This window comes from Balaenoptera physalus, assembly GCF_965194825.1.
Source record: "Balaenoptera physalus genome assembly, chromosome: 3".
In the NCBI taxonomy this organism is placed as follows: domain Eukaryota; kingdom Metazoa; phylum Chordata; class Mammalia; order Artiodactyla; family Balaenopteridae; genus Balaenoptera; species Balaenoptera physalus.
This window is the reverse complement of record NC_138890.1, coordinates 59,447,156-59,475,007: the sequence shown is the minus strand read 5'-3', so window position 1 is coordinate 59,475,007 and position 27,852 is coordinate 59,447,156. Positions and strand designations below refer to the sequence as shown.

Here is a 27,852-nt window from a genome sequence, read left to right as displayed (position 1 = left end):
TCATTTGCCAGTAATTTTTAAATTAGTGTGGAATTTTAAAAAAATCCACCTCTACTGTTTGGATAACTTTTCTGCTTGCCTCTTCTTTAGGTGGTCAAGTATTCTTCAACATGTATTTATAGTGCTTCAGTCTAACTGTGTAACAGTTTCCACTTACTCCTATTCATTTCCATTTATTTATTAATAGGATCAGTTTGGTAGATTATCAAGGTCCTTAAAATTTCAATTTCTGTTCTCTAAAATATCAACACCTGCATCTAAGTTTTAGAGAATTCACTTAAAATGTGATTAACATTTAGAAAATTCACTTTATTTCTTTATGTACTTATTGTCTCCCTCACCTAAGATTGGAAGCTCCATGATAATCAGGAGTCTAATATCGTGTTCATCCGGTCCCAGTGCCTAGTATCAAAACGTGAGAGATAAAAAATATTAGCTAATTGAATGAAACAATTGATCCATCCAGAAAGAACATAAATATAATCTAAATCCTATAATAATTTGTCAGAGAAAATACATTGTATGTCACCTTAAAATGAGATAGAGACACTTTATATATACATTTCCTCTCCATTCACGGACCGTGCCAATTGTTATGAGGCCAGAGGTTTGCAAATAGCGTGTGTGAATGTGACCCCTTTGGTTTCCTCAACTGTGCTACTGTGTATCATGGGGTGGAATTTAAATGGTTTGGCACCAGTTTGGTTTTTTATGTTAAGTTTGAAGGAAAATTATGCTCTTCTACATAACTGTACTTTAGTTCTTTGTTCTGTAATGTGTTGAAGAATATTAGCTGATGTATATATAATTTCCAGGATGATCTGTTTCCTCTTTTTGAAGAAATTTTTCCAATGTGCTTGTCCCTTAATTGTACCTGATTTTACTTACTTCATAGATGTGAGTTTAGCATGCTAGCCTTTGCATAATGCTTTATTTAACCCTATAAAATGTGAGGCCATGCTTATACATGAAAATAATCCAAATATTGCTTTGCATTTTAATTGCCTATGAGCTTTATGATGCTCAGATATCTTTGTCACAGAAAATAACTTGAGATAAATTCTGGGCAATTCAGATTTGCCAAAATTATGGTGTATTTTAGTTATTAAACCTTGAAATGGAAGGTTGTCAGAGATAATTAAAAGGATCAACTGAAGTTTCCCCTAAAGTATGTACCTCCTTCAATCCTGAAACGTATTTTCTTTTTTTGAGTTTAATACATTTTCTGAATGCTATTTTTTGAGGGGTAGTTACATTGATCCTAAAGCTAAGGGCACTGCCACATCACCATTACCTTAATGTCTATTGATAAATCCAGTTGTTGTTGTTGTTGTTGTTTTGACTGGGGAACTGAATTTTTAAGTTTGTTTAATTTTTTTAACACCTATACTGGAGTATAATTGCTTTACAATGGTGTATTAGTTTCTGCTTTATAACAAAGTGAATCAGCTATACATATACATATATCCCCATATCTCCTTCCTCTTGCCTCTCCCTCCCACCCTCCCTATCCCACCCCTCTAGGTGGTCACAAAGCACTGAGCTGATCTCCCTGTGCTATGCGGCTGCTTCCCACTATCTGTTTTACATTTGGTAGTGTATATATGTCCATGCCACTCTCTCACTTCGTCCCAGCTTACCCTTCCCCCTCCCTGTGTCCTCAAGTCCATTCTCTATGTCTGCGTCTTTATTCCTGTCCTGCCCCTAGGTTCTTCAGAACCTTTTTTTCTTTTTTAGATTCCATATATATGTGTTAGCATACAGTGTTTATTTTTCTCTTTCTGACTTACTTCACTCTGTATGACAGTCTCTAGGTCCATCCAACTCATTACAAATAACTCAATTTCGTTTTTTTTATGGCTGAGTAATATTCCATTGTGTATATGTGCCACATCTTTATCCGTTCATCTGTTGATGGACACTTAGGTTGCTTCTATGTCCTGGCTATTATAAATAGAGCTGCAATGAACATTGTGGTACATGACTCTTTGAATTATGGTTTTCTCAGGGTATATGCCCAGTAGTGGGATTGCTGGGTTGTATGGTATTTCTATTTTTAGCTTTTTAAGAAAACGCCACACTGTTCCCCATAGTAGCTGTATCAATTTACATTCCCACCAACGATGCAAGAGGGTTCCCTTTTCTCTACGCCCTCTCCAGCATTTATTGTTTGTAGATTTTTTGATGATGGCCATTCTGACTGGTGTGAGGTGATACCTCATTGTAGTTTTGATTTGCATTTCTCTAATGATTAGTGATGTTGAGCATCCTTTCATGTGTTTATTTGCAATCTGTATATCTTCTTTGGAGAAATGTCTGTTTAGGTCTTCTGCCCATTTTTGGATTTGGTTGTTTGTTTTTTTGATATTGAGCTGCATGAGCTGCTTGTAAATTTTGGAGATTAGTCCTTTGTCAGTTGCTTCATTTGCAAATATTTTCTCCCATTCTGAGGGTTGTCTTTTCATCTTGTTTTTGTTTTCCTTTGCTGTGCAAAAGCTTTTAAGTTTCATTAGGTCCCATTTGTTTATTTTTGTTTTTATTTCCATTTCTCTAGGAGGTGGGTTAAAAAGGATCTTGCTGTGATTTATGTCATAGAATGTTCTGCCTATGTTTTCCTCTAAGAGTTTGATAGTGTCTGGCCTTACATTTAGGTCTTCAATCCATTTTGAGTTTATTTTTGTGTATGGTGTTAGGGAGTGTTCGAATTTCATTCTTTTACAGGTGGCTGTCCAGTTTTCCCAGCACCACTTATTGAAGAGGCTGTCTTTTCTCCATGGTATATTCTTGCCTCCTTTATCAAAAATAAGGTGACCATATGTGTGTGGGTTTATCTCTGGGCTTTCTATCCTGTTCCATTGATCTATATTTCTGTTTTTGTGCCAGTACCATACTGTCTTGATTACTGTAGCTTTGTAGTATAGTCTGAAGTCTGGGAGCCTGATTCCTCCAGCTCCGTTTTTCTTTCTCAAGAGTGCTTTGGCTATTCAGGGTCTTTTGTGTTTCCATTCAAATTGTGAATTTTTTTGTTCTAGTTCTGTGAAAAATGCCATTGGTAGTTTGATAGGGATTGCACTGAATCTGTAGATTGCTTTGGGTAGTATAGTCATTTTCACAATGTTGATTCTTCCTATCCAAGAATGTGGTATATCTCTCCATCTGTTTGTATCATCTTTAATTTCTTTCATCAGTGTCTCATAGTTTTCTGCATATAGGTCTTTTGTCTCTGTAGGTAGGTTTATTCCTAGGTATTTTATTCTTTTTGTTGCAATGGTTTTGTTGCAAATGGGAGTGTTTCCTTAATTTCTCTTTCAGATTTTTCATCATTAGTGTATAGGAATGCAAGAGATTTCTGTGCACTAATTTTGTATCCTGCTACTTTAGCAAGTTCATTGATTAGCTCTAGTAGTTTTCTGGTAGCATCTTTAGTATTCTCTATGCATAGTATCATGTCATCTGCAAACAGTGACAGCTTTACTTTTTCTTTTCTGATTTGTATTCCTTTTATTTCTTTTTTTTTCCTCTGATTGATGTGGCTAAAACTTCCAAAACTATGTTGAATAATAGTGGTGAGAGTGGACAGCCTTGTCTTATTCCTGATCTTAGTGGAAATGGTTTCAGTTTTTCACCATTGAGAACGATTTTGGCCGTGGGTTTGTCATGTATGGCCTTTATTATGTTGCGGTAAGTTCCCTCTATACCTACTTTCTGGAGGGTTTTTATCATAAATGGGTGTTGAATTTTGTCAAATGTTGTTTTTTTAAATCAAATCCACTTGATATATAGAAACACTCTGAGTTGATAAAAGAATTACACTCCTGTGGTTGTTCCATAGAATATCTGTGATACTGGTGAACCAAAGATTTGGGGGAACAGTAAATTCCCCAGTGTGGTAATAAGCCTCAAAGGGCTTCCTACCTATGATAAAGGAGTATCACAATCGGGCTAATGCTGTATGATTGAAAATTCCCTTTAATAAACTTTCAAGTTCCTTATACTGTGGAGGTTAAAAAAAATGTGAGAGATGGGAGAAGCCTTGTTTATATTTTGGAGGTTGAAAATTATAGGAGTGAGGAAATAGCAAATACCCCCCAAAATACACTTATATACTGTTGCAGCAGTATATAATCAGTAAAAAGCAGGTTAACTAAATTGTAACAGTCTCTTGTATCAAATAGGATGCTTTTGATAGAAAAAAAGACCAATCTAATTTACACTGGTTTAAACAATAAGAAAATGTGTTATCTCAAAAACCAGGTAGTCTAGAGCAGCTCTGTCCAATAGAAATATAATGTGAGCCACAGGTGAAAGTCACATATGTATGTTAAATTATCTAGTAGCCATATTAAAATGCCAAAAGGAAACACGTGAAATTAATTTCAATGACATTTTATTTAACCTAATTACCAAAATATTGCTCAACATATAATCAATGTATAAAATATTAACAATATTTTACATTCTTATTTTGTACTGAATCTTCAAAATCAAGTGTTTATTTTACACCTAAAGCACATCTCAATTTGGACTAGCCACATTTCAAGTGCCCAGTGGCCACATGTGGCAGGTGATTACTCTATCGGACAGTGCAGTTCTAGAAGTATGGCTGCCTCTAGGCAGGATTGAATTATGGTCTGGCACAAATTGTTTAACTCTTGCTAATTTTGGATAATGAACATTTATTTATACTTTATTATTCTTTCAGCTTTACCCTCACCTCCTTGTAAATTTCCAAAGTCTGTGGTCATAAGAAACCTGCCAGCAGTAACTAGGGAACTTCCTTCCTTGTCCATGGTAAGTTCAGAGAGTGGCTCTTCCCAACCAAAATCTGTCTTTCACTGTGATTGGACCAACTTAGACTATATACCTATCCCTGGCTCAATAATAGTCACCAGCGGAATACCCTAAGCCTGTGATTTTCAAAATGGTGGGGAGGAGGAGACATTTGGTGATGTCTGGAGACATTTTGATTGTTGCACCTGTGGGATCTCGTGGCGTCTCATGGGTGCTGCTAAATATCCTATAATGCACAGAACATCCCCCCCCAACAAAGTTATCTGACTCAAAATAGTACCAGGGTTGAGAAACCTTGCCCTAAGCTTATTTTTTAATTATTAATTGTTTTAAGCCACATTTCTAACTAAACACTGGCAAGAGGAATGAGATCACCAATATTGGTTTAGACCTATCAGAACTACTGCAGCTATGAGTAGGTTCAGCTGCCCTTAGGTGCACAGATGGTGGACCTCTAAACTGAAAACGAAGTGTTAGAAGAGAGGAAAGAACAAGGGCAACTTGTTCATAAATATCATAAACTGAGTGCCTTATAGCACCTGAAATTTATTTCTAAGATCTGGAAGCTGAGAAGTCTGAGATAAAAGCACTGGCAGCTTTGGTGTCTGGTGAGGGCAGGCTTCCTGGTTCATAGGTGGCAGTCTTTTTTGCTGTAACCTCACATGGTGGAAGGGGTGGAGGAGTTCTCTGCGGCCTATTTTACAGGGGCACTAATGCCATTCATGAGCACTCCAACCTCATGACCTAATCACCTCCCCAAAGCCCTGCCTCTAAATACCATCACATTGATTAGGTTTCAACATGTGAATTTTGGGGTGGGGGGGACATAAATATTCAGTCTATAGAGGTAATCAGTGGTATCCATGAAAGAGCTGATTATTGGGAGGATTATAATAGTATATATGTAATTCCAAAAAAGATACAAATGCCCGATAAGTACATGAGAAGATGCTCAACATTACTAATCATTAGGGAAATGCAAATAAAAACAACAGTGAGATACCACCTCATGCCCATTAGGATGACGGCTATTAAAAAAACAGGAAATAATAAATATTGACAAAGATGTGGAATAATGAAATCCTTGTGCACTGTTGGTGGGAATATAAAATGGTACAGCCACTGTGGAAAACAGTCAGTGGTTCCTCAAAACATTAAAAATTGAATTACTATATGACCCATCAATTCCAATTCTGTGTATATACCCTAAAGAATTGAAAGCAGGGTCTCTAAGAGATGTTTATACACCCTTGTTCATACCAGCATTATTCATAATAGCTAAAAGTTAGATGCACCCCAGGTGTCCATCAACCAATGAATGCATAAGCAAAATGTGGTATGTGTACCTACAATGGAATATTATTCAGCTTTGAAAAGGAAGGAAATTCTTTTTTAAAACTGAAGTATAATTGACTTACAACACTATGTTAGTTCCAGGTGCACAGCACAGTCATTCGATATTTCTGTACATTACAAAATAATCACCCTCACCGTAAGTCTAGTTGCCATCTGTCACCATACAAAGTTACTACAATTTTATTGACTATACTGTATTCCCCATGCTGTACATTTCATCCCTGTGACTCATTTATTTTGTAACTGGAAGTTTGTACCTCTTAATATTCCTCACCTATTTCACTCATCCCCTCACCCCTCTCCCTTCTGACAGCCACCTGTTTGTTCTTTGTATCTGTGAATCTCTTTCTGTTTTGTTATGTTTATTTGTTTTGCTTTTTCAGAGTCCACATATAAGTGAAATCATGTGGTATTTGTCTTTTTCTGTTTGACTTACTTCACTTAACATTATACCCTCTAGGTCCATCCATGTTGTTGCAAATGGCAAGATTTTGTTCTTTTTTATGGCTTTGTATATGTACCACATCTTATTTATCCATTCATTTATTGATGGACACTTAGGTTGCTTCCATATCTTGGCTATTGTAAATGGTGCTGCAGTGAACATAGGGGTGATTACATCTTTCTGAATTAGTGTTTTCGTTTTTTTCAGAAACATACCCAGAAGTGGAATTGCTGGATCATGTGGTAGTTCTATTTTTAATTTTTTGAGGAACCTCCATACTCTTTTAAAAAGGAAGGAAAATCTGACATATGCTGCAACATGGATGAACCTTGAGGATATTATGCTATGTAAAATAAGCCAGTCACACACACACACAAAAGACAAATACCATATGATTCCACTTATATGAGGTATTTAGAGTAGTCAAAATCATAGAGAGAGCAAGTAGAATGGTGTTTGCCAGGGGCTGGAGAGAAGGGAGAATGAGGAGTTTAATGGGTATACGTATAGGTATAGGTATACCTATGGGTATAGGTTTCAGTTTTATAAGATAAAAAGAGTTCTGGAGATGGATGGTTGTGATGGTTGCATGACATTATGAATGTATTTAATACTACTGAACTGTACACTTAAAATGGTCAAGTTGGTAAATTTTATGTTATGTGTAAAATTGTAATTAAATAATGCAATTACTGATACTTGAAAATTTTTGTCAGTATTTTCTACCTTTTATAGTGCAAGTTTCTTTTATATTGTAGAATATACAGTGAGAATTTCCTTTTCTAATGTAAAATTCTTTTTACAGTGGGTAATTTCTTGAGTAAAAAAATGTTTAAGAAAAAGAAGCTTCAAGTGTTCTTCAAAAGGAAATGTCAAGAGGGAAATTGTGTAAGAATTTTTATTTTAAGCTGATGTGAATTTTAATAAATTAAAACGTTTGATTTAAATTTTGTGGAAAGACCATTTTATTAATATTTTGTCAAAAAGAAATAGTGACTTGTAGCCTTTATACTGAACCAACTGGTATTGTAAAAATAAGTCCCGGAAATAAAGCAAATACAGTCTCCTGTGAGGACTTTCAGAAATAACATGTGGTAGCTATCCTCCTGGACCTCTGGGTGCCGCTGTTGGCCAATCCGTGGCTTAGAGTGAAACAAAGGAACCCACTGGCGGTTTTGACGCAGCGATGTATGCACACTTTAGAGAAACACACCAGGAGCAGACTCTGCACGCCATCTCTCCCGCAATCTGCTTCAAATATCTGGGTCAGGAAGGTCTGAGAGAGCTGCTTCCTTTTCTCTCCAGCGCACCTTGGTAATCCGAAGAGCCACTGTAGCGAAGTGCATTCGGTCCTACGAAGCCGCGTCGTGAAGAGAGAGAAGTCTCTCCACAGGGAAGACGCGGGAGTGCAGGAAGCGCTGTTTCCTTTTCTGATGTCTTTGTTCAGCCTAGTGAACTGCGCAGCAGTTATGCTGAGAGATTCCGGAAGAGACAGCCAAGGATTTAAAAGTGGGGAATCTCGCCAAAGATCTACATGTCGGTGACAAGAACCATGGGTGAGTGCTGAGAAGCCTCTCTTTACCACCAGCAAAGAGAGCAGGAAGGAACAAATGACAGGATAGATGTAGCCAATAGGCCAAAGGAAGTCCCTAGGCCCCTTGAATCTGAAACTTTCACTGGAAATCCTATAAATGTTTTTTATATAAAGTATTTATCCTGTATATAAATAACATATGGCTTTGAGCACAGCCATTTTGTTTTGAAAATTCTGGAAAACATCTTAATAAGAGCAAAGTTTACTCCTAAACTGCAGTAGATATGGATGCTGCAAGTAATTCTCTACAAGTTTAGCAGATTAATTTCAGTTAACCATCTCCCTCACTGCCAAAAGTAAAAGAGAACACTAGGGCAGTAAGTACTCTGGTTATTTATTGGAGAAATCTGGACCAGAGTAGCAGAGCTGCCACCACTTAGTGGTGGGGAGGAGGCTCAGGGCAAGATGCAGGTAGGTCTCGGATGCCAAAGCCAGTCCTCCCATACTGAGCTACAAAGTGTACAGTAGAGTCTGCCTGCCAGAGAACCTCCTTGTCTGCATTCTTCAGGTGATCCCTGCTGACCTAGGTGACACCCTTAAGGTAGAGTTCTACACTTTCCACACAGTCTCACAGGGCATACACAGTATATTCAATAACGACAGCACCATCTTTGATTTTGAAGAGTGACTGTTATATCACAGCTTAGAAGAGAAGACTGGAGACAGTTAAGGGCACTTTTCACAATCCTGGTTGAAATGCAGGTTGAGAACTATGATGCAGTGCAGGTGACTTTCAGCTGAGTGTTTAGTCCTATTAGAGATAAGAAGTGTGGTTGCTCTAATCAAAACAACAGGACTCAGATTTCTTGAAGAGAAAAGTGAAAGATATTGTAGAGAGTAATAAACCCATAGCCAAACAATTCACAACAAAGAATTACTATGTAATTCTTTGTAAGCTACTGACAGAAAGGATTCTAAACTGGGAGCAGATTCGGAATCATGAGGTAACAAAGACAAGCTGTCCCTCTCCTCCAGTGTAAGCATTAGCCTGCATATAACCCACATCAACAAAAATGCTCTAATTTTCCAACAGGTCTACTGTATGGTCCAGGAGATTGGGAACACTCACCCAGAGCCTCCATTGCACACTTTAGTGCTTCCAACTGAAACTTGGTGCCCTAAGTGCCTCCTATTTTTCCTGACCAGTGACCTGGGTGCTGTTGTCTGACGTGTCACTGAGTGCAGAGCACAGTGGTGTTCACTGCAGCCTACCTTTGAGCTGACTCTGTGGCCTGCAACCAGGGCTCTGTGTCAGCCTGAGCCTGCCTGTAATGGTGTACTACCACTGCAAAAACTCACAGAAGACGTGCTACGCTGGGAGTTGCACCTGGAAGTCATATGCCTCTTCAGTGGGGCATCACACACTGCAGTTCGACTACCTGGTCGCCAAGGTGGACGCTGACTGGGGCGCAACACCTGACTGTCCTATCAGGTGTCCTAATCTGACTCTTCAACCTGAGGATGCACAAGAGCAAGATGCCCACTGGGGCACTGCAGATGACAGAGACACTGTTCTCTGGGGCTTGCTGGTCACCATGCTCAATGACAATATTCATCATGCTGCAGCTAGTGTTTGCAGGAGTTGTGGACGGACCTCAGTGACCACCCAGCACCTACTGCCAGAGCTACAGCTTTACCTGGTCATGGTCTTTTCGCCTTGATCTCCATGTTCTTCTTCCTAGCAGTGACTCTGGCCATAGCCTCGTGCCTGCAGTGCTCCTCCAGCCCTGCTTTCAGCCTGGTCCAAGCCTGGACTTGGAGTTGCTCCCACTTCAGCAAGAGAGATTTGCCCTATTCCTACAGTCAATATGTGACTTCAGATATTGCAAAGTCTTAATTTCTTCAAGTTAACTCAGAAACGTCTTTCAACTAGATAGTTTCTGTAGTACCAACAGTGAAGCCTTAAATATTACATTGGATTCAAATGTATTCGTGTGAGTTTTAACACTTTTATTTCATAAATATCATCCTACTGTAAGCAGTCCTGCTTATTTTTTGTTGTCTTTAGGGGTGTGGGAGAGCTCTACAAGTTTACTTGCTAGTTTCTATGTATATTTTGATTTGTTTCATTAGCCCAGAAAATTCCTTTGGGCAAAACTTTGTGCCTATTAATGTATGTTCTGAAAAATTATGTTTCTGGCTAAAGAGTTCTTTCCTCGAAATATTGAAGGAGGTTCACTGCATCTTTAAGTTTCTGCTCCTGGGCTCCATTATATTTGTCTTTGAGAAGCTGGGAAACTGTAGATTTGGTTGTGTAAGAACATAGAGTCTCTCTCCAAGAACTATTCTGGCCTTTGATTGTTTCCTTTCATCATTTTCCAGAGCCTTCTCAGTCATGGTGTCCATGGGTTGGCTGCCAATATTTGGCCCAATTTGTTGCTAAAAATGTCAGCGTCTGGAATGCAGAGATCATTCTTCCCTAACTTCTGTGTAAGGATAAATAAATCACACTAAGCCCAAGACACTTTAGTTAGTAACCTTTTACTAATTTTGCAATGAGTAAAACAAGGAAGGCAATACAGTTTTAAAATCTTGCTGTTTTAGAAAACCAAATTCTTTTGGAGAAAATATTAAGTGTGGATGTAGGAGAATACATATTATCCTAATATAGACTATCTAAAAATAAAGATGTGGCCTTTTTATTTTCAATTTTGAAAAATATCACTACCTCTTGTGTCTCTTAAATTTAGTCTAAATTAGATACTCATGTGACATTTTTCCAATGAAATTCCAAGAGCCCAGTGGTTTTTTTGTTGTTTGTTTGTTTGTTCATTTTGGCCATGTGGCGTGGCACGCGGGATCTTAGTTGCCCGACCAGGGATCAAACTGCTGCCCCCTGCAGTGGGAGCATGGAGTCTTAACCACTGGACGGCCAGGGAAGTCCAAGCCCAGTGTTATTTTATTCAAAATATATTACTTGCAGCTGAGTTGAAGGTCTTTTAAAAGCCCATATTAAAGGTCTTTTTAAATCCACATAATACATAGATGCTTCAGTAAAAGAGGAAAAATAAGGATGGAATAAAATATGTCCTTCAAAATTCCAAGGTTTCTGCTAAATATTCAGAGTGCAATGGATAGGAAATGGGATAGTCCAATTTTTTAAAGTCTTGCTTACATTCTAAAAGTTTATTTCTCCTTTCAGTTTTTTTCATCCTCCAGTCAAAGGGCAGTTGCTCTTCTATATGGCCTGTGAAATTATCAAGTGGTCAAGATGTACTACAGAAGAAGTGGAGGGATGATTTGTCCCCTTTGTGATACTTCCTGACTAGCAAACGGAAAGCAGATAGGTTGGGAATACTACTGGAATATCCAGGATAGCTTGGATTCTACTGTATGTTACAATTAAGCAATATGTAGATGTAATTAATTACATGAACATAGCAATTTCTCCTTTTCATAGTTATAATGTATAATGCTTAACTATTTCCTTGACAATAAACTAAGACTTAAGGAAAGGTTGATCAGGTTAATGAGAAGGGAAAGTTCAAGTATTATCTAGGAGTGCAGTAACTCTTTAGGACTCTGGGTGCCGCTGTTCACCAGTCTGGGAGATAAAGGCAGCGCACGCGCGCGCGCACACACACAAACGCACCGAGGGGAAAAAAAACTTTTTAGAACCTCCATCACTGCCAGATTGAAAACAGACTCCTGAGGCTGCCCAGATCCTACTTCAGGACCCCTTTCTGCTCTGAATTCTCCTGAAAATTCGGTTAATTTAGACTCAGAAGAGCAGAGAAACAATACTGTTGGTGCCAGACTGGGAGAAAACTACGAAGCAAGAGAGCAATGACGATTCGAGTGAAGGTGCTCGGCTGCCGCAGGCTGGTCTTGCTGTTCCTTTTTCTGGGGCTGTTGTTGGAAGCCCAGGCTGGGAAGATCCGCTACTCGGTGCCAGAAGAGACAGACAAAGGTTTCTTTGTGGGCAACATTGCCAAAGACCTAGGACTACAACCCCAGGAGCTGGCGGAGCGGGGAGTCCGCATCGTCTCCAGAGGTAGGACTCAGCTTTTTGCTCTGAACCCGCGAAGCGGCAGCTTGGTCACCGCAGGCAGGATAGATCGGGAGGAGCTCTGCGCTCAGAGCCTGCCGTGTCTGGTGAGTTTTAATGTCTTGGTAGAGGATAAAATGAAGCTTTTCCCTGTTGAAGTGGAAATAATTGATATTAATGACAACACTCCCCAATTCCAGTTAGAGGAAGTAGAATTTAAAATGAATGAAATAACCACTCCAGGTACCAGGATCCCTCTACCTTCCGGGCAAGACCTTGATGTGGGTATGAATTTGCTCCAGATGTACCAGCTCAGCTCCAACCCTCATTTCTCTCTGGATGTGCAACAGGGATCTGATGGGTCCCAACAGCCAGAGATGGTGCTGCAGAGTCCCCTAGATAGGGAAGAAGACGCTGTCCACCGCCTCCTCCTCACCGCTTTTGATGGGGGCAACCCAGTCCGTTCAGGAACCCTCCGAATTCGAGTTCAGGTGGTGGATGCAAATGACAACGCTCCAGCGTTTACTCAAGCACGGTACCACACGAGTGTCCCTGAGAACGTGCCGCTGGGCACTCGGCTGCTCACGGTAAAAGCCACGGACCCAGATGAGGGAGCCAATGGGTAAGTAACATATTCGTTTCATAATATAGACCACAAAGTGGCACAAATATTTCACTTGGATTCTTACACAGGAGAAATATCAAATAAAGAACCTCTGGATTTCGAAGAATACACAATTTATCCAATGGAAATTCAAGCTCAGGATGGTTCAAGCCTCATGGCCAGAGCTAAGGTGCTGGTCAAAGTTCTGGACATAAATGATAATGCCCCAGAGGTGACCATCACCTCTGTCACCACTGCAGTCCCAGAAAACTTTCCTCCTGGGGCCATAATTGCTCTTATCAGTGTGCACGACCAGGACTCCAGAGACAATGGTCACACTACGTGTTCCATTTCTGGAAATCTACCCTTTAAATTAGAAAAGTTAGATGATAATTATTACCGTTTAGTGACAGAAAGAACAATGGACAGAGAACTTACCTCCCAGTACAACATCACAGTAACAGCAGCAGATCAGGCAACTCCGACTCTGTCTACCGAAACACACATTTCACTGCAAGTGACAGATATCAATGACAACTCCCCTGTCTTCCTGCAGGACTCCTACTCCACCTACATTCCAGAAAACAACCCCAGAGGTGTCTCCATTTTCTCTGTGACTGCCCACGATGCTGACAGCAATGAGAATGCACGAGTCACTTATTCCCTGGTGGAGGACACCATCCAGGGGGTACCTCTATCCTCCTTTGTCTCCATCAACTCAGACACTGGAGTCCTGTATGCGTTGCGATCCTTCGACTATGAGCAGTTCCGGGACCTGCGACTAAGAGTGATGGCTCGTGACAGCGGGGACCCACCACTCAGCAGCAACGTGTCACTGGGCATATTCGTGCTGGACCAGAATGACAACACACCTGAGATTCTGTACCCCGCCCTCCCCACTGACGGTTCCACCGGTGTGGAGCTGGCACCCCGCTCTGCAGAGCCTGGCTACCTGGTGACCAAGGTGGTGGCTGTGGACAGAGACTCGGGCCAGAACGCCTGGCTGTCCTACCGCCTGCTCAAGGCCAGCGAGCCAGCGCTTTTCTCGGTGGGGCTGCACACGGGCGAGGTGCGCACAGCGCGGGCCCTGCTGGACAGAGACGCGCTCAAGCAGAGCCTGGTGGTGGCGGTCGAGGACCACGGCCAGCCCCCTCTCTCTGCCACAGTTACTCTCACAGTGGCGATGGCTGACAGCATCCCAGATGTGCTGGCCGACTTGGGCAGCATGGAACCCTCCACCAACCTGGACAACTCCAGCCTCACGCTGTACCTGGTGGTGGCGGTGGCCGCGGTCTCCTGCGTCTTCCTCGCCTTTGTCATTGTGCTTCTGGCGCTCAGACTGTGGCGCTGGCATAGGACGCGTGTGCTCCAGGCTTCAGGAGGAGGATTAGCGGGCGTGCCCGTCTCTCACTTTGTGGGCGTGGACGGGGTGCGGGCTTTCCTGCAGACCTATTCCCACGAGGTCTCGCTCACCGCGGACTCGCGGGGGAGTCACGTGATCTTCCCGCAGCCCAGCTACGCGGACACGCTCGTCAGCCAGGAGAGCCATGAGAAAAGGGATTTTCTATCAGCACCCCAGTCTTTACTTGAAGATAGAAAGCAAACATTTTCTCAGGTAAACTTTGTGTAGTAAATTTATCTAGGTAAAAATAATTTCTGAGTTTACTTACTTGCTTTCGTTCTTTAGTACTAACAGTTCTCTATTTCCCATATATCATTGTAGCTTTCTATTTACAAATCCTGGGAAATCATTAAATGTTTATATCCGAGTATATTTATCATTGTTCTTTCATTGAAAAGGAGATTGTAATTAATCATAATGTAGGTGGTTGGGATAAAGAGTTGTGGAAAGAGCACTGCATTAGAAACAAGGAGATTTGGCTTCTAAAGTTTTCTTGCTTGCTTCTGGCCAAATAATTTTATTTTTCTGGCTTTACCATTCTCTTATCTAGCAAGGATTGGGTTTGACTAGAAAAGGTCCACCAATATTAATGTGACTAATACTGTTTTCAAATATCCTTAAGTTATAAACATCTCCTAATTTATCCTTAAATTTAATGTCGATGTCATCTGTTGGGGTGCTGTTTTATTTGGGGACATTTGAAAAGGTAAAGATTGTCTAAAGTAGTAGTTTTAAGTTGTGTTAATATAAAATTATGGAAATCTAGGTAAGCTGCAAATTTAAACTCTCTTAGCCCTTTGTTTAGTCATTTATTTTGACATGTTTTATGCATGCTCAAGAATACATCAACTGTTTTAAGTAACTTATGAAATTAAGTAATAAAATGAATGACAGAAAATTTTCTGTGCAACTTGAGAAATAGTTTGAAGCCTCCTGATTTGTATATTATGCCTGTAATGTAAACAACTAACAAAAATCAAGTATATATTCCATTTTAATGTGTGTAAGCTCTTCACAAGAAATGCATCATAGGGGAGTAAACCTATGCTTTGATATACTTACTCTGCTCCAATAAATTAAAGATACACATATAAAATAAAAAAGAAGAAAGCAGAAGGATAATCAGGCACAAATAAAAGATAAATAGCTAAACGGACCGAAGATGGGACAGAAAGTGGTGAGCCAGGCTAAAACTAAAGTGGGAATTCTAGTCTTGGACTTAGATGAGATTGTTCAAGCAGTGTAATAGGGACAAAAGGGCTTCGGGCTAAACAAGGGACCTGAGCCAGGCTTACTGCTTGAATCCAAAATAAGCAGTTAGGCCCCTTGGCTAGTTAAAAAGGGGGAAAGTCACATAAAAACATTACCTACCAGTTCCCATGGTCATAACTTGTTGCAAGCTAAAGACCAAGGGAGTGAAGTGGACACAGATGCTGGCTTCAGAAAATGAACACTAAATCTCTCAGACCTGAGCTGTGATATTCAGAATACCACTGCTGCATACCATTAAAGTGCCATTAAAATACCTAGTTATGGCCTGGGACCTGGAGAATTCTGGAACTTACTTTTGCTAATGAGAATTTTCTGCCAACAAATTATTATTTTTTAGGTAATCTTTATTTTCTCTGATGGCTTTAAAAAAATTCTCTCATTCTTGCTGTATGTCTAAGTGTGGATTTTTATTTTTATTTTCTGTTTGGTACCAAGAGTATACTCTCAATGCCATAAGTTGTTACAATTTAAAATTTTCTCAACTTTTTTAATTTAAAACTTTGCTTCTGTGTATATATAAATGACCTTTTAACCTATTGAAATACCAAGATTGCCAAGTTGGTTGATTTTTTAAATCCATCTATTCTGCTGACAAGATACATGCTTAAAATAAAATTATACTGAAATACTGAAGATAAAGATGTCGATAGATACGCACACACACCCTACACACAAGAAAGCAGTCATGTCAATATTAATATAACACCAAAGTAGTGTTTAAGGCAACAACATTAGTGGTGATTTTTTTAATGAACTGATCATACTTATAAAAAGAACAGACAACCAAAAGGATATAAAATTCATGAGCTCCTATCACCAAACAATATAGCTTTGAAAATAATACAGATTATTTTCAAATCTGAAATTTGAAAGAGATTTTAACACAGTTCCAGAAATAATACATCACACAGGCAGAAAGTTACTAAGCACACAGCATATTTGAATAACAGAATCTATAAGCTGGATCTGACAGATTTGTTGGGTATTTGTATACACAACAAATATAGAATAGCCAATTTTTACATGAACATATGGAAAATTGACAACAATTTACTACATAGTCATCACAAAAAAGGTAGAGCAAATTTCAAAGTACAAATAATATACATGCCTTATGTAGTTAAATCACAAAGTGGCTGGTGAGGAAAATAAGGAGGGATTAGTAAAAGGGTACAAACCTTCAGCTGTAAGAGGAATAAGGCCTTAGGACCTAATGTATAGAGTGAGACTACAGTTGACAACACTGTATTGTATAATAGAAATTTGCTAAGAGTAGAACCTAATGCTCTCACACACACAAAAAAAGGTAAATATGTGAGGCGATGGATGTGTTAATTAGCTCAGTAGAGGAATCCTTTCACAATGTATACATATATCAAATCATCATGTTGTACACTTTAAATATCTTACAATTTTATTTGTCAATTATACCTCAAGAAAGCTGGAAAAATCACAAAGCAAACATTTTAAAATAGTAAAAGGAAACAGAAAAGTTTGGACATTTAAATCTACATCCCTGAATTACTCTTGGATTTAAAAAATCACAATGAAATAAAGACTACAAAAATTAAAATATTACTTATTAAAAATTGTGGAATGCAGAGAAAAGACTATTTAGGGGTAAATCTATAGACAACTGTAAGAATTTCAAAAAGCAAATGATTTAAAACAAGTGAATTTAGCTTGCCACTCAAGAAACAAAGCAAGAAAGATATAATATTAGCATAAATTTAAATAAAATAATAGGAAAAGTAACAAAGGGTATAAATTATTGAAATGCAAACAAGGAAGAATTATGATGATGAAGCAATAGAAGGCGACACCAGTGGGGAGAAAATGAAACTTCTGTCAAGTCCAGTACTGGGACTAATATCGGCTTGTCAGATGGCATGATTAAAATTCGTTTTAGAGATCTTAAAAGAAAACCCCAAATTCTGATTATAGACAAAGACCTGGAAAAGAGAAAGGGAAGGAAAAGCAAGTAAGACTAGGAAAAAATAAAACAGCTTAATACGAAGCAAGAAGCATGAGTGGGAAATAATATACAGAGTAAAACCAGATGTTGTCAAAGACAAACAGAAATCTTTAGAGAACTACAATAAGGGATGTCGAGCAGTTATTTAATGAGACTCAAAAGTATCAAAACAATGTTGAAGAAAAAGTTTTAAAAAACAAACTAGAGGCTCTACTAGAAAACATGGTGAGTTAATATCAATTGTTTCCAATAAATATTTCATCAGTGTTCTCAGAGGAATGGGTTAAAATGAAAAAAGTTCAATGGGGAAGAAGCCAAAAGGCATAAAGACTGAAATGAGAACAGAAGTGTGCAATCTCGCTCAAGAATGTTGATTCAAAATTGTATCTACTATATATGTAATATTTATAGCTTATGACTAAAAGGGGTTTATTACTTAGGGATGCAAGAATATTTCAATATAAGAAAATCTAATAATATAAAACTTCATATTAGGAGATTGAAGATAAAAAGCCATATGTTCATTTCAATAGAGGCATAATAAAGGTCTTGAGAACATTCAACACATGATTAAAATCTTTTAGCAAACTGGAAATTTAAGGAAACATCCTTAACCTGATAAAGAGTATCTATCAAAAACTTATAGAACTACCCAAAGCAATCTACAGATTCAGTGCAATCCCTATCAAAATCCCAATGCCTTTTTTTGTATAAATAGAAAAAAATCCATCCTAAAATTCATATGGAGTGTCAGGGGACCTCAAGTAGCCCTAACAATCTTGAAAAGAACAAAGAACAAACCACCTTCAGTTTCCTTAATGTTCATGCTGACTCTCACCTCCAAGAATTTGTACTAAGGTTCTAGAACACTACTCCAGCCTCTTTCTTGATCCAGTCATCCGCTTTAGGATCCAGCTTCAATCTTGTCCTGGAAAAGTCTTTCCTGACCCCCAAATCTAGGCTGGATACCCTTTCTATGTATTCTCCCATTGCCCAGGGTTTCTAACCATCATAGCAGTTACCATACTCTATTAAAATACTCTGTTTACTTTACCATGTCCTCCCTTATCCTGTAAGCTTCCTGAGGACAGAGACTGTGTTCATCAGGTGCACCATTTCTATCTCCAGCATCAATCAGGCAAAGTGTCAGGCCTTAATTGGGTAGTCACCCAATTAAATGTCCGAAAATTCAATAATTTAAATACAGGTTTTGGGGGAAAATACAGGTTTTGAAGTTCAATACTAAGCCATTAAGCACAGAAATTTAAAATATATAACATTATAATATAATGTAGCTAATGTTTTTAGATTAATCTTATTGTCTCTGAATATAAAATAAGTGGTTGAAGATGTTTGGCATAAGGGCAGAGGCTGCCTTGATTAATGCCTCCAGCGTTCAATGATACTTTCCTTGCAACTACTATCAAGGTCACATTCATTCACACCATTCTTATTCATTCTGAAAAAAAGACTCCTGACTTGAGAGAGCTACTTCTAAGGTATCTTAGAACTGTAAGATTCTTCAAAACAACTTGAAAGTCACAGGGGCAACAAATAATAACTTGGGTTTACCTGAAAGAGTGCAGAAATTACTTAGGCCTCTGGGCGTCGCTGTTGACCACCTAAGAAGTAAGCCTGTGAGACATCCACTCCAACATTACGGCTCGCATAACACAAAGGGCTGGGCGTTTGGCCCGCAAGCTTCGGGACGGCAAAAAAATTAAGTCCAGCAGCCCACTACTCTCCACAGTTACCTGGGTCCCGTGAATGCTGGTCATCTCAGACCCTGAGGAATAAAGATTGGAATCCCGCCCTGGATGCTGGAAGTTGCCTGGGAGAAAAGACTGCAGCTCAAGAAATGGCGGCTCTGCTAAAGTTGCCAAACCGCGGAAGGCTTGCCCTGCTGTGCCTTCTTTTGGCGACCCTGTGGGAGGCTGGAGCTGGGCAGATGCGCTATTCTGTGCCAGAAGAGATCGAAAAGAGCTCATTCGTGGGTAACATCGCTAAGGACTTGGGGCTGGAGCCCCGGGAGCTGGCGGAGCGCGGAGTCCGCATCGTCTCCAGAGGTAGGACGCAGCTCTTTGCTCTGAACCCGCGAAGCGGCAGCTTGATCACCGCGGGCAGGATAGACCGGGAGGAGCTCTGCGCTCAGAGCGCACGGTGTCTGCTGAGTTTCAACATACTCCGGGAAGATAAATTGAGTATTTATTCAGTAGAGGTGGAAATAACAGATATTAACGATAATGCCCCTCGCTTTGTAGTAGAGGAACTGGAGCTAAAAATCAGTGAAATGACTATGCCAGGATTCCGGATCCCTCTGAAGAGCTCGCATGATGCAGACGTCGGGGAGAACACCCTCCAAAGGTACGAACTTAATTCAAATGACCACTTCTCCCTGGACGTGCGAAGCGGAAAAGATGGGAATAGGTATCCGGAACTGGTGCTGGAACGCGCCCTTGACCGTGAGGAAGAGGCCGTTCACCATCTCGTTCTTGTGGCTTTGGACGGGGGCGACCCTGTCAGATCTGGCACCTCCCGCATCCGCGTGATGGTCCTGGATGCGAACGACAACGCGCCTGTTTTTACACAGCCCGAATACCTTGTAAATGTTCCAGAGGATACTCCCGTAGGCACCCGGATACTCACAGTGACCGCCACTGATGCAGATGAGGGATACAACGCGCAAGTGGCCTATTTTCTGGAGAAAAATCCTGAAGAAACCTCAGAGGTATTTGAGCTCAAGTCATCATCTGGAGAACTAACGATCACAAAAAGCCTAGATTATGAGGATGCCAAATTCCATGAAATTGATATTGAAGCTCAGGATGGTCCAGGCCTTCTGACCAGAACGAAGGTCATTGTCACTGTTCTCGACGTAAATGACAATCCCCCAGAATTTTACATGACATCTGCTACCAGCTCGGTTCCTGAAGACTCTCCTCCAGGAACCATAATTGCACTTTTCAATGTACATGACAGAGACTCTGGACAGAATGCATTTGTCACATGTTCACTCCCGGAGAACCTTCCTTTCAAATTAGAAAGGTCAGTGGACAATTACCACCGACTGGTTACAACCAGAGTCCTTGACAGGGAACAGTTTTCCTTATACAACATCACTGTGATCGCTAAAGATGGAGGGAACCCATCTCTGTCCACAGATGCTCACATTTTGCTGCAGGTGGCAGACATCAATGACAACCCTCCCACCTTTCCCCACACATCCTACTCTGCCTACATTCCAGAAAACAACCCCAGAGGTGCCTCCATCTTTTCCATGATGGCCCATGACCCCGACAGTGATGACAACGCCCATGTAACCTATAACTTGGCTGAGGACATCATTCAGGGGGCACCTCTGTCCTCCTACATCTCCATCAACTCTGACACTGGCATCCTCTATGCACTGCATTCCTTTGACTATGAGCAGTTTCATGAACTGCAGTTGTGGGTGACAGCACAGGATGGCGGGAACCCACCACTCAGAAGCAACGTGTCTCTGAGCATATTCGTGCTGGACCAGAATGACAACGTGCCGGAAATTCTGTACCCCACCCTCCCTACCGACAGTTCCACGGGTGTAGAGCTGGCACCCTGCTCTGCAGAGCCCGGATACCTGGTGACCAAAGTGGTGGCTGTGGACAGAGACTCAGGCCAGAACGCCTGGCTGTCCTACCGCCTGCTCAAGGCCAGCGAGCCGGGACTCTTCACAGTGGGGTTGCACACGGGTGAGGTGCGCACAGCGCGGGCCCTGCTGGACAGAGACGCGCTCAAGCAGAGCCTGGTGGTGGCGGTCCAGGACCACGGCCAGCCCCCTCTTTCGGCCACGGTCACGCTCACCGTGGCAGTGGCGGACAGCATCCCCGAGGCCCTGGCCGACTTGGGCAGCATCAGGACCTCTGCCAGCCCCGACGACTCAGGTCTCACACTCTACCTGGTGGTGGCGGTGGCCGCGGTGTCCTGCGTCTTCCTCGCGTTTGTCATTGTGCTGCTGGCGCTCAGACTGTGGCGCTGGCATAAGTCGCGTCTGCTCCAGGCTTCAGGAGGCAGGTTAGCGGGTGTGCCCACATCTCACTTTGAGGGCGTGGACGGGGTGCGGGCTTTCCTGCAGACCTATTCCCACGAGGTCTCGCTCACCGCGGACTCGCGGGGGAGTCACGTGATCTTCCCGCAGCCCAACTACGCGGACACGCTGATCAGCCAGGAGAGCTGTGAGAAAAAGGATTTTCTTTCAGAACCTCAACTTATACCTGAAAACAAAGAAGAAACTTTTTCTCAGGTAAACTCTCTTCGCAATATACCTGTGAGCTACTTTGTTAAAAGAAATAAATTTACCTAGTTACTTAGTTGTCTCCACAGTTTACCATACCTTTTCTATTTCCCATATTTCTTTGTGGATATATTCAATTTTTAGGAAATTAGTCCTGTTGAATTATTTCTTAGTAGTTCTAAGTGTTCACACAGTGTAAACAGGAAAAGGAGCTAGAATCATTGTGTCATGAATATAAATCAGGAATTAGTAAGTGAAGGTGATATTTAGGTTATCAAAAGAGCGCTGCCTTAGGAACTGGCATGTCTGGTTTCTCATACTTCTTTCTCATCCCTGAGGAAACCATCTCATCCACCTGGATCAACAATTCTTTCTTAGAAATATAAATGTTGACTTTTATGTTTCCCCAGATGCCTCCCTCCTTTAAAATGTAAGGCTTTTATGTTTATTTATATTTGTTTATGAATAATGAAATACTTTAGTTAGTTGTTTTCTTCTCACTCAGTCTTAATATTTTTCCTTCAGTTTGGCAGTGAGATTCTTCATTTTTCTTGATTTGCATGATCTTCCCTATTAAAAGGTGCAAATTTAGAAATATATATGCTTCACCGTGTTTCAGGAGGGTATATCATGGAATCTCTGTTTAGTTAAAAATCTCATTAGCAAAAAAAAAAAAAATCTCATTAGCCTCTAAAGTAGCTCTTTGTTCCTTTAAGAAGTGATTGAGTTATCATTTGCTCTATAATACATGGTTTGTATAATAGTGAAGATGTTTCTGTTCCGTGTTACTTTTTTTAAATAATTAATTAATTTATTTATTTATTTATTTTTGGCTACGTTGGGTCTTCGTTGCTGCACATGGGCTTTCTCTAGTTGCGGTGAGCAGGGGCTACTCTTCATTGTGGTGCATGGGCTTCTCATTGTGGTGGCTTCTCTTGTTGCAGAGCACGGGCTCTAGGTGCGTGGGCTTCAGTACTTGTGGCTCGTGGGCTTCAGTACTTGTGGCTCGCGGGCTCTAGAGCACAGACTCAGTAGTTGTGGTGCAAGGGCTTAGTTGCTCCGTGGCATGTGGAATGTTTCCAGACCAGGGCTCGAACCGTGTCTCCTGCATGGGCAGACGTATGGCAGGGATATCCTCCCCCATTACTTTTATTTTTTCTCATATGTGCAAACCACATTGCCTTTTTATCTTTAAAAATAATATATATCCTCAAGGGATTCAGAGACCATATCAAATTATTGCCCCTTAAGATTCTCCTTTTACATTTCTCTTCTCAAAATTTCCTACTCACAGCAGCTGTTAAAAATGTTTCCAATTCCTCAACGAACATAAGTCCCCCTTACAACCAAGTTTTCCTTCCCCATTCCTCTTCCCATGTTGGCTTTTAGTATGTTAGTTATATATTTAATAACAGAGAACAAAAAATATACTAATATTATATATAAATGGGATCATCTTTTATTTGGAAATAATCATGTACTAAGTCATGCATCTAATGGTATTGTCATTCTTTAAGGTGCTGTGATTCTTTATTGTTTAAAGGCATTGGAGGGAGAATTGATCCGAAACAATGCATTCCATTGCCTTACTACTGTTACATAATATTCTTTGAGATAAAGTTGGAACTCACTGTGGAATAATATGTCATAACATTTTGCAGGTAAATAAAGTATGAACTGAGGGAAATTGAATACAAAGTTCCTTTTAGTGCTTATAGTAACTCTTCCTGAACATAAATGCCTTATACATAGGTATATAATGCATCATGATTGAAGAGACAAATGAAGTCCTATTTCTGTGCTTGGAGAGGAAAACAAATACAGGAAAAGAGTTTCTGGCATATAAAACAAAACTTTATCTCTACTAGTTTCAGCTTTTCAGTCCTTAAAAACATCTTCATACTCTAGATTTAGGCAAAGTGGACTACTTTCAGTACCCTGAAGTTCTGTGGTTTCTCTCTCACATCTAGGCATTCCCATGCTCTCCTCTCTCACATCCAGGCCTTATCCCTGATCCACTCCTCTCATGTTTCTTGGGGAAGCTTTTGCTAACCTCCAAGGCCAGGTTGGAGGCCCTCCCATTGCCCTTGGCTTCTCCCATTATGGTAGTTATCTCAATGCACTGTAATTCCTTGTTTGCTTTTATATCCTTATAACTCTGTGAAGGAAGTGGCTGTGTTCATATCGTTCACCTTAAATCCCCAGATTTTGTCGTACACTCAGCTATATGTGTGTTTAATGAATGGGTTAAATGGAAAATATTGAAACCAAGATGTCAGGCTATCAAGGACAAATTTCAAGAGGCATGCCCTATACATCTGGCTGATATTTCTGTGAGGTTCTTAAACTTTGTCTGAACATTTCAAAACAGTTACTTCAGCATGTTTGAAGCAATATTAGTGATCTTAAGATTAGCTCATGGCTTCCCAGGGAAGATAACTTGAAGTCACATCCTTTAACATATAGCGATTCAGTTATGTGAAATAAAAACTGATCCCATTACCTTTGATAAAAAGAATTTCAGGCGCTGAGAAACAGAAAGTCTGGCTTGGGTTTGTCTAAGAGGGTGCAGTAAACGGTTATGCCTCTGAGCGTCGCTGTTCACCACTCAAGGAGGAAAACGCCACTGAAGAGCTAATCCATTTCCTTGTTTCCAAAGAGCAAAGAACCAGCAAATCACACTTACAAGATCCGAGGCTGCTCCAAAGCTCACCCTTTCAGTCAGCCAGCTCTGTAACCTATAATTTAGGCCCACGAAAGGGTTATTTCCTTGAGAAAATAAGACTGAAGTCCGTCGTGAGACATTGGTACCCAATTCAGAGAAAATAATTCACCGAAAAGGAAATGACCAATTACCTGAGATTCAGAAATGGCGGAGGACTGGTCCTGCTGTACGCGCTTCTGGGGACGCTGTGCAAGACCGGATGCGGGCAGATCCGCTATTCGGTGCCAGAGGAGCTGGAGAAAGGCTCCTTCGTGGGCAACATCGCCAAGGACCTGGGGCTGGAGCCCCAGGAGCTGGCGGAGCGGGGAGTCCGCATCGTCTCCAGAGGTGGGACGCAGCTCTTTGCTCTGAACCCGCGAAGCGGCAGTTTGGTCACCGCGGGCAGGATAGACCGGGAGGAGCTCTGCGCTCAGAGCGCGCGGTGTCTGGTGAGTTTTAACATCCTGGTTGAAGAAAAATTGAAAATTTTTGAAGTAGAAATAGAAATTAAAGACATTAATGACAATGCTCCTGATTTTCTAACAGAGGAATTGGAAATAAAAATTGGTGAACTAACGGTCCCTGGAACTCGATTTCCACTTAAGACTGCATTTGACCCAGATGCGGGCATGAACTCTCTGCTGAACTATCAGCTCAGCCCCAATGAGTACTTCTCCCTGGCTGTGAAGAGTGTCTCTGATGGGGCCAAGTACCCAGAGCTGGTGCTGCAGCGGGCTCTTGACCGTGAGGAAAAGAAAGCTCACCAGCTTGTCCTAATTGCTTCTGATGGTGGTGACCCTGTTCTTTCTAGCAACTTGTGCATCCAAGTGATAGTGCTGGATGCAAATGACAATCCACCAGTATTTACTCAGCCTGAGTATCGAGTAAGTGTTCAGGAGAACTTGCCAGTAGGCACCTGGCTGCTCACGGTGAATGCCACTGACCCTGATGAGGGATTTAATGCTCAAGTATCCTATGTACTAGATAAAATGCCTGGGAAAATCGCTCAGATTTTTTATCTCAACTCAGTGACTGGGGATTTATCAATATCACAAAGCCTAGATTATGAGGATGCTACTTTCTATGAACTTAAAATTGAAGCACAAGATGGACTAGGTCTCCTTTCAAGAGCTAAGATTCTGGTCACAGTTCTGGATGTGAATGACAATGCCCCGGAAATTACGATTACTTCTCTCACAGGATCAGTCCCAGAAGAGGCTACTGCTGGAAGGGAAATTGCCCTTATCAACGTGCATGATCGGGATTCTGGGCAAAATGGGCAAGTTACAGTTTTTGTTCTCGGAAATATGCCATTTAATTTAGAAAAATCAATAAACCGATATTACCGCTTAGTGACAGCCAGATGCCTGGACCGTGAACAGGTGTCCAAATATAACATCACTCTGAGAGCTACAGATGGGGGAAGTCCGCCGCTGTCCACAGACATACACATCACCCTGCATGTGGCGGACATCAATGACAACCCACCTGCTTTCACTCATGCCTCCTATTCTGCCTACATTCCTGAAAACAACCCCAGGGGAGCCTCCATCTTCTCTGTGACCGCCCAGGACCCTGACAGCATCGAGAACGCCCACATCACCTATGCACTGACTGAGGATGCCTTCCAGGGGGCGCCTCTTTCCACCTACATCTCCATAAACTCGGACACTGGAGTCCTGTATGCCTTGCGCTCCTTCGACTATGAGCAGGTTAGAAACCTGGAACTACTGGTGACAGCCAGTGACAGTGGGAACCCTCCACTCAGCAGCAACGTGTCACTGGGCATATTCGTGCTGGACCAGAATGACAACGCACCTGAAATCCTATACCCCACCCTCCCCACCGATGGTTCCACGGGTGTGGAGCTGGCACCTCGTTCTGCAGAGCCTGGCCATGTTGTGACCAAGGTGGTGGCAGTGGACAGAGACTCGGGCCAGAACGCCTGGCTGTCCTACCGCCTGCTCAAGGCCAGCGAGCCGGGACTCTTCGCGGTGGGGTTGCACACGGGCGAGGTGCGCACAGCGCGGGCCCTGCTGGACAGAGACGCGCTCAAGCAGAGCCTGGTGGTGGCGGTCCAGGACCACGGCCAGCCCCCTCTCTCTGCCACAGTCACTCTCACAGTGGCAGTGGCTGACAGCATCCCAGACGTCTTGGCCGAACTGGGAAGCCTTAAGCCCTCAGAAGACCCTGACGACTCAGGCCTCACACTGTACCTGGTGGTGGCGGTGGCCGCGGTGTCCTGCGTCTTCCTGGCCTTTGTGGTCGTGCTGCTGGCGCTCAGACTGCGGTGCTGGCACAGATCGCATGCGCTGCAAGCTTCGGGAAGTGTACCAGTGGGCGTACCCGCCTCTCATTTTGTGGGCGTGGACGGAGTGCGGGCTTTCCTGCAGACCTATTCCCACGAGGTCTCGCTCACCGCGGACTCGCGGAAGAGTCACGTGATCTTCCCGCAGCCCAACTACGCGGACACGCTCGTCAGCCAGGAGAGCTGTGAGAAAAGCGAGCCTCTCCTGATATCTCAAGATTTACTTGAAATGAAAGGAGATCCCAAGCAACTTCAGGTGAGCTTATTTCTTTCTTTGAACATTATAAAGAACAGTTATGCCAGTGTGGTTATTATAAAGCTTTAACACAATTTATTTGAAAATAAAGCAATGTGGTCGTCATTGATTCTTTTGTTTAAATATATGTTCCTCTCTTCTTCTGGGATTGTGATGGGGCTGCACTTCCTTATCTGGTATGGCTGAGTGGGCCTAGTAAATAGTTCTGACCAATACATTGTAAATGGAAGTATGTGAATCTCTTCCCAAACGAAGTTCTAGTTGCCATTGTAAGAATTACCAGATTTCTAACTTACTCTTTGAAATTGTGACTGTGCCATCTATCTGGGTCCTTGAATAACTACAGTGACAGAAGAGCCCTGTGGTTGACTCAACATTGATCTGTATACCTGCAATAAGTAGACTTTTTTCATTTTAAATCACTGTGATGAAGTTTGTCACTCCAACCTACCTAATCTATCCTGATAAACAGGCATATATATATATATATATATATATATATATATATATATATATATATATGATATATATATAAACACACATATATATATAGTATTTTAGGCTATAATAATATGATGCTTAACTCCTTCTAAGACAGACCAAACTCATTTCATCCTGATGACATAAAAATGATAGGGTAAAAAACACAGACGTTGGTCAAATTCTTTTACCTGGCATGTAGTCCCTACTTTGTATACTTAAAGTGTGTGTGTGTGTGTGTGTGTGTGTGTGTGTGTGTGTGTGTAGCCATATGGATTTCGGCCTTTTCTCTGAAGGTGGGAAGCTCAATTGCCTAAACTGTTATGAGCCTTGGAGTGGCAGTTCTTGTCCTTTGGGAAGGATTTTAAAATGTAAGGAGATATGTCTTAACCTGTATGAGAGAGGTT

The 27,852-nt window shown here is 41.4% G+C and overlaps 3 protein-coding genes across 4 annotated transcripts in view; all 3 read left to right on the top strand.

Moving 5' to 3' along the window:
- Window positions 1–117: 117 nt before the first annotated feature.
- Window positions 118–24,529, top strand: LOC309657090 (protocadherin gamma-A1-like). The gene is given in 5 exon segments (XM_082454118.1): window positions 118–139; window positions 4,703–4,791; window positions 11,329–12,797; window positions 12,801–14,393; window positions 24,357–24,529. Coding segments are annotated over 3 exon segments (2,496 nt in total). The 5' UTR covers window positions 118–139; window positions 4,703–4,791; window positions 11,329–11,972; the 3' UTR covers window positions 24,435–24,529.
- LOC309657093 (protocadherin gamma-A2-like) lies at window positions 14,393–24,342 on the top strand. The gene is made up of 2 exons (XM_082454122.1): window positions 14,393–21,706; window positions 24,214–24,342. The coding sequence occupies exons 1-2, from the start codon at window positions 19,286–19,288 to the stop codon at window positions 24,226–24,228; spliced, it is 2,436 nt and encodes an 811-aa protein (XP_082310248.1). The 5' UTR covers window positions 14,393–19,285; the 3' UTR covers window positions 24,229–24,342.
- The window catches only part of LOC309657083 (protocadherin gamma-A3-like), a gene marked incomplete at its 5' end in the record, with an annotated part of 31,255 nt that continues 27,832 nt past the window's right edge, over window positions 24,430–27,852 (top strand). For both annotated transcript variants that reach the window (XM_082454105.1, XM_082454104.1), the window contains one exon: window positions 24,430–26,965. In XM_082454105.1, coding sequence (XP_082310231.1) covers window positions 24,542–26,965 — 2,424 coding nt within the window. The remainder of the gene's footprint in view (window positions 26,966–27,852) is intronic.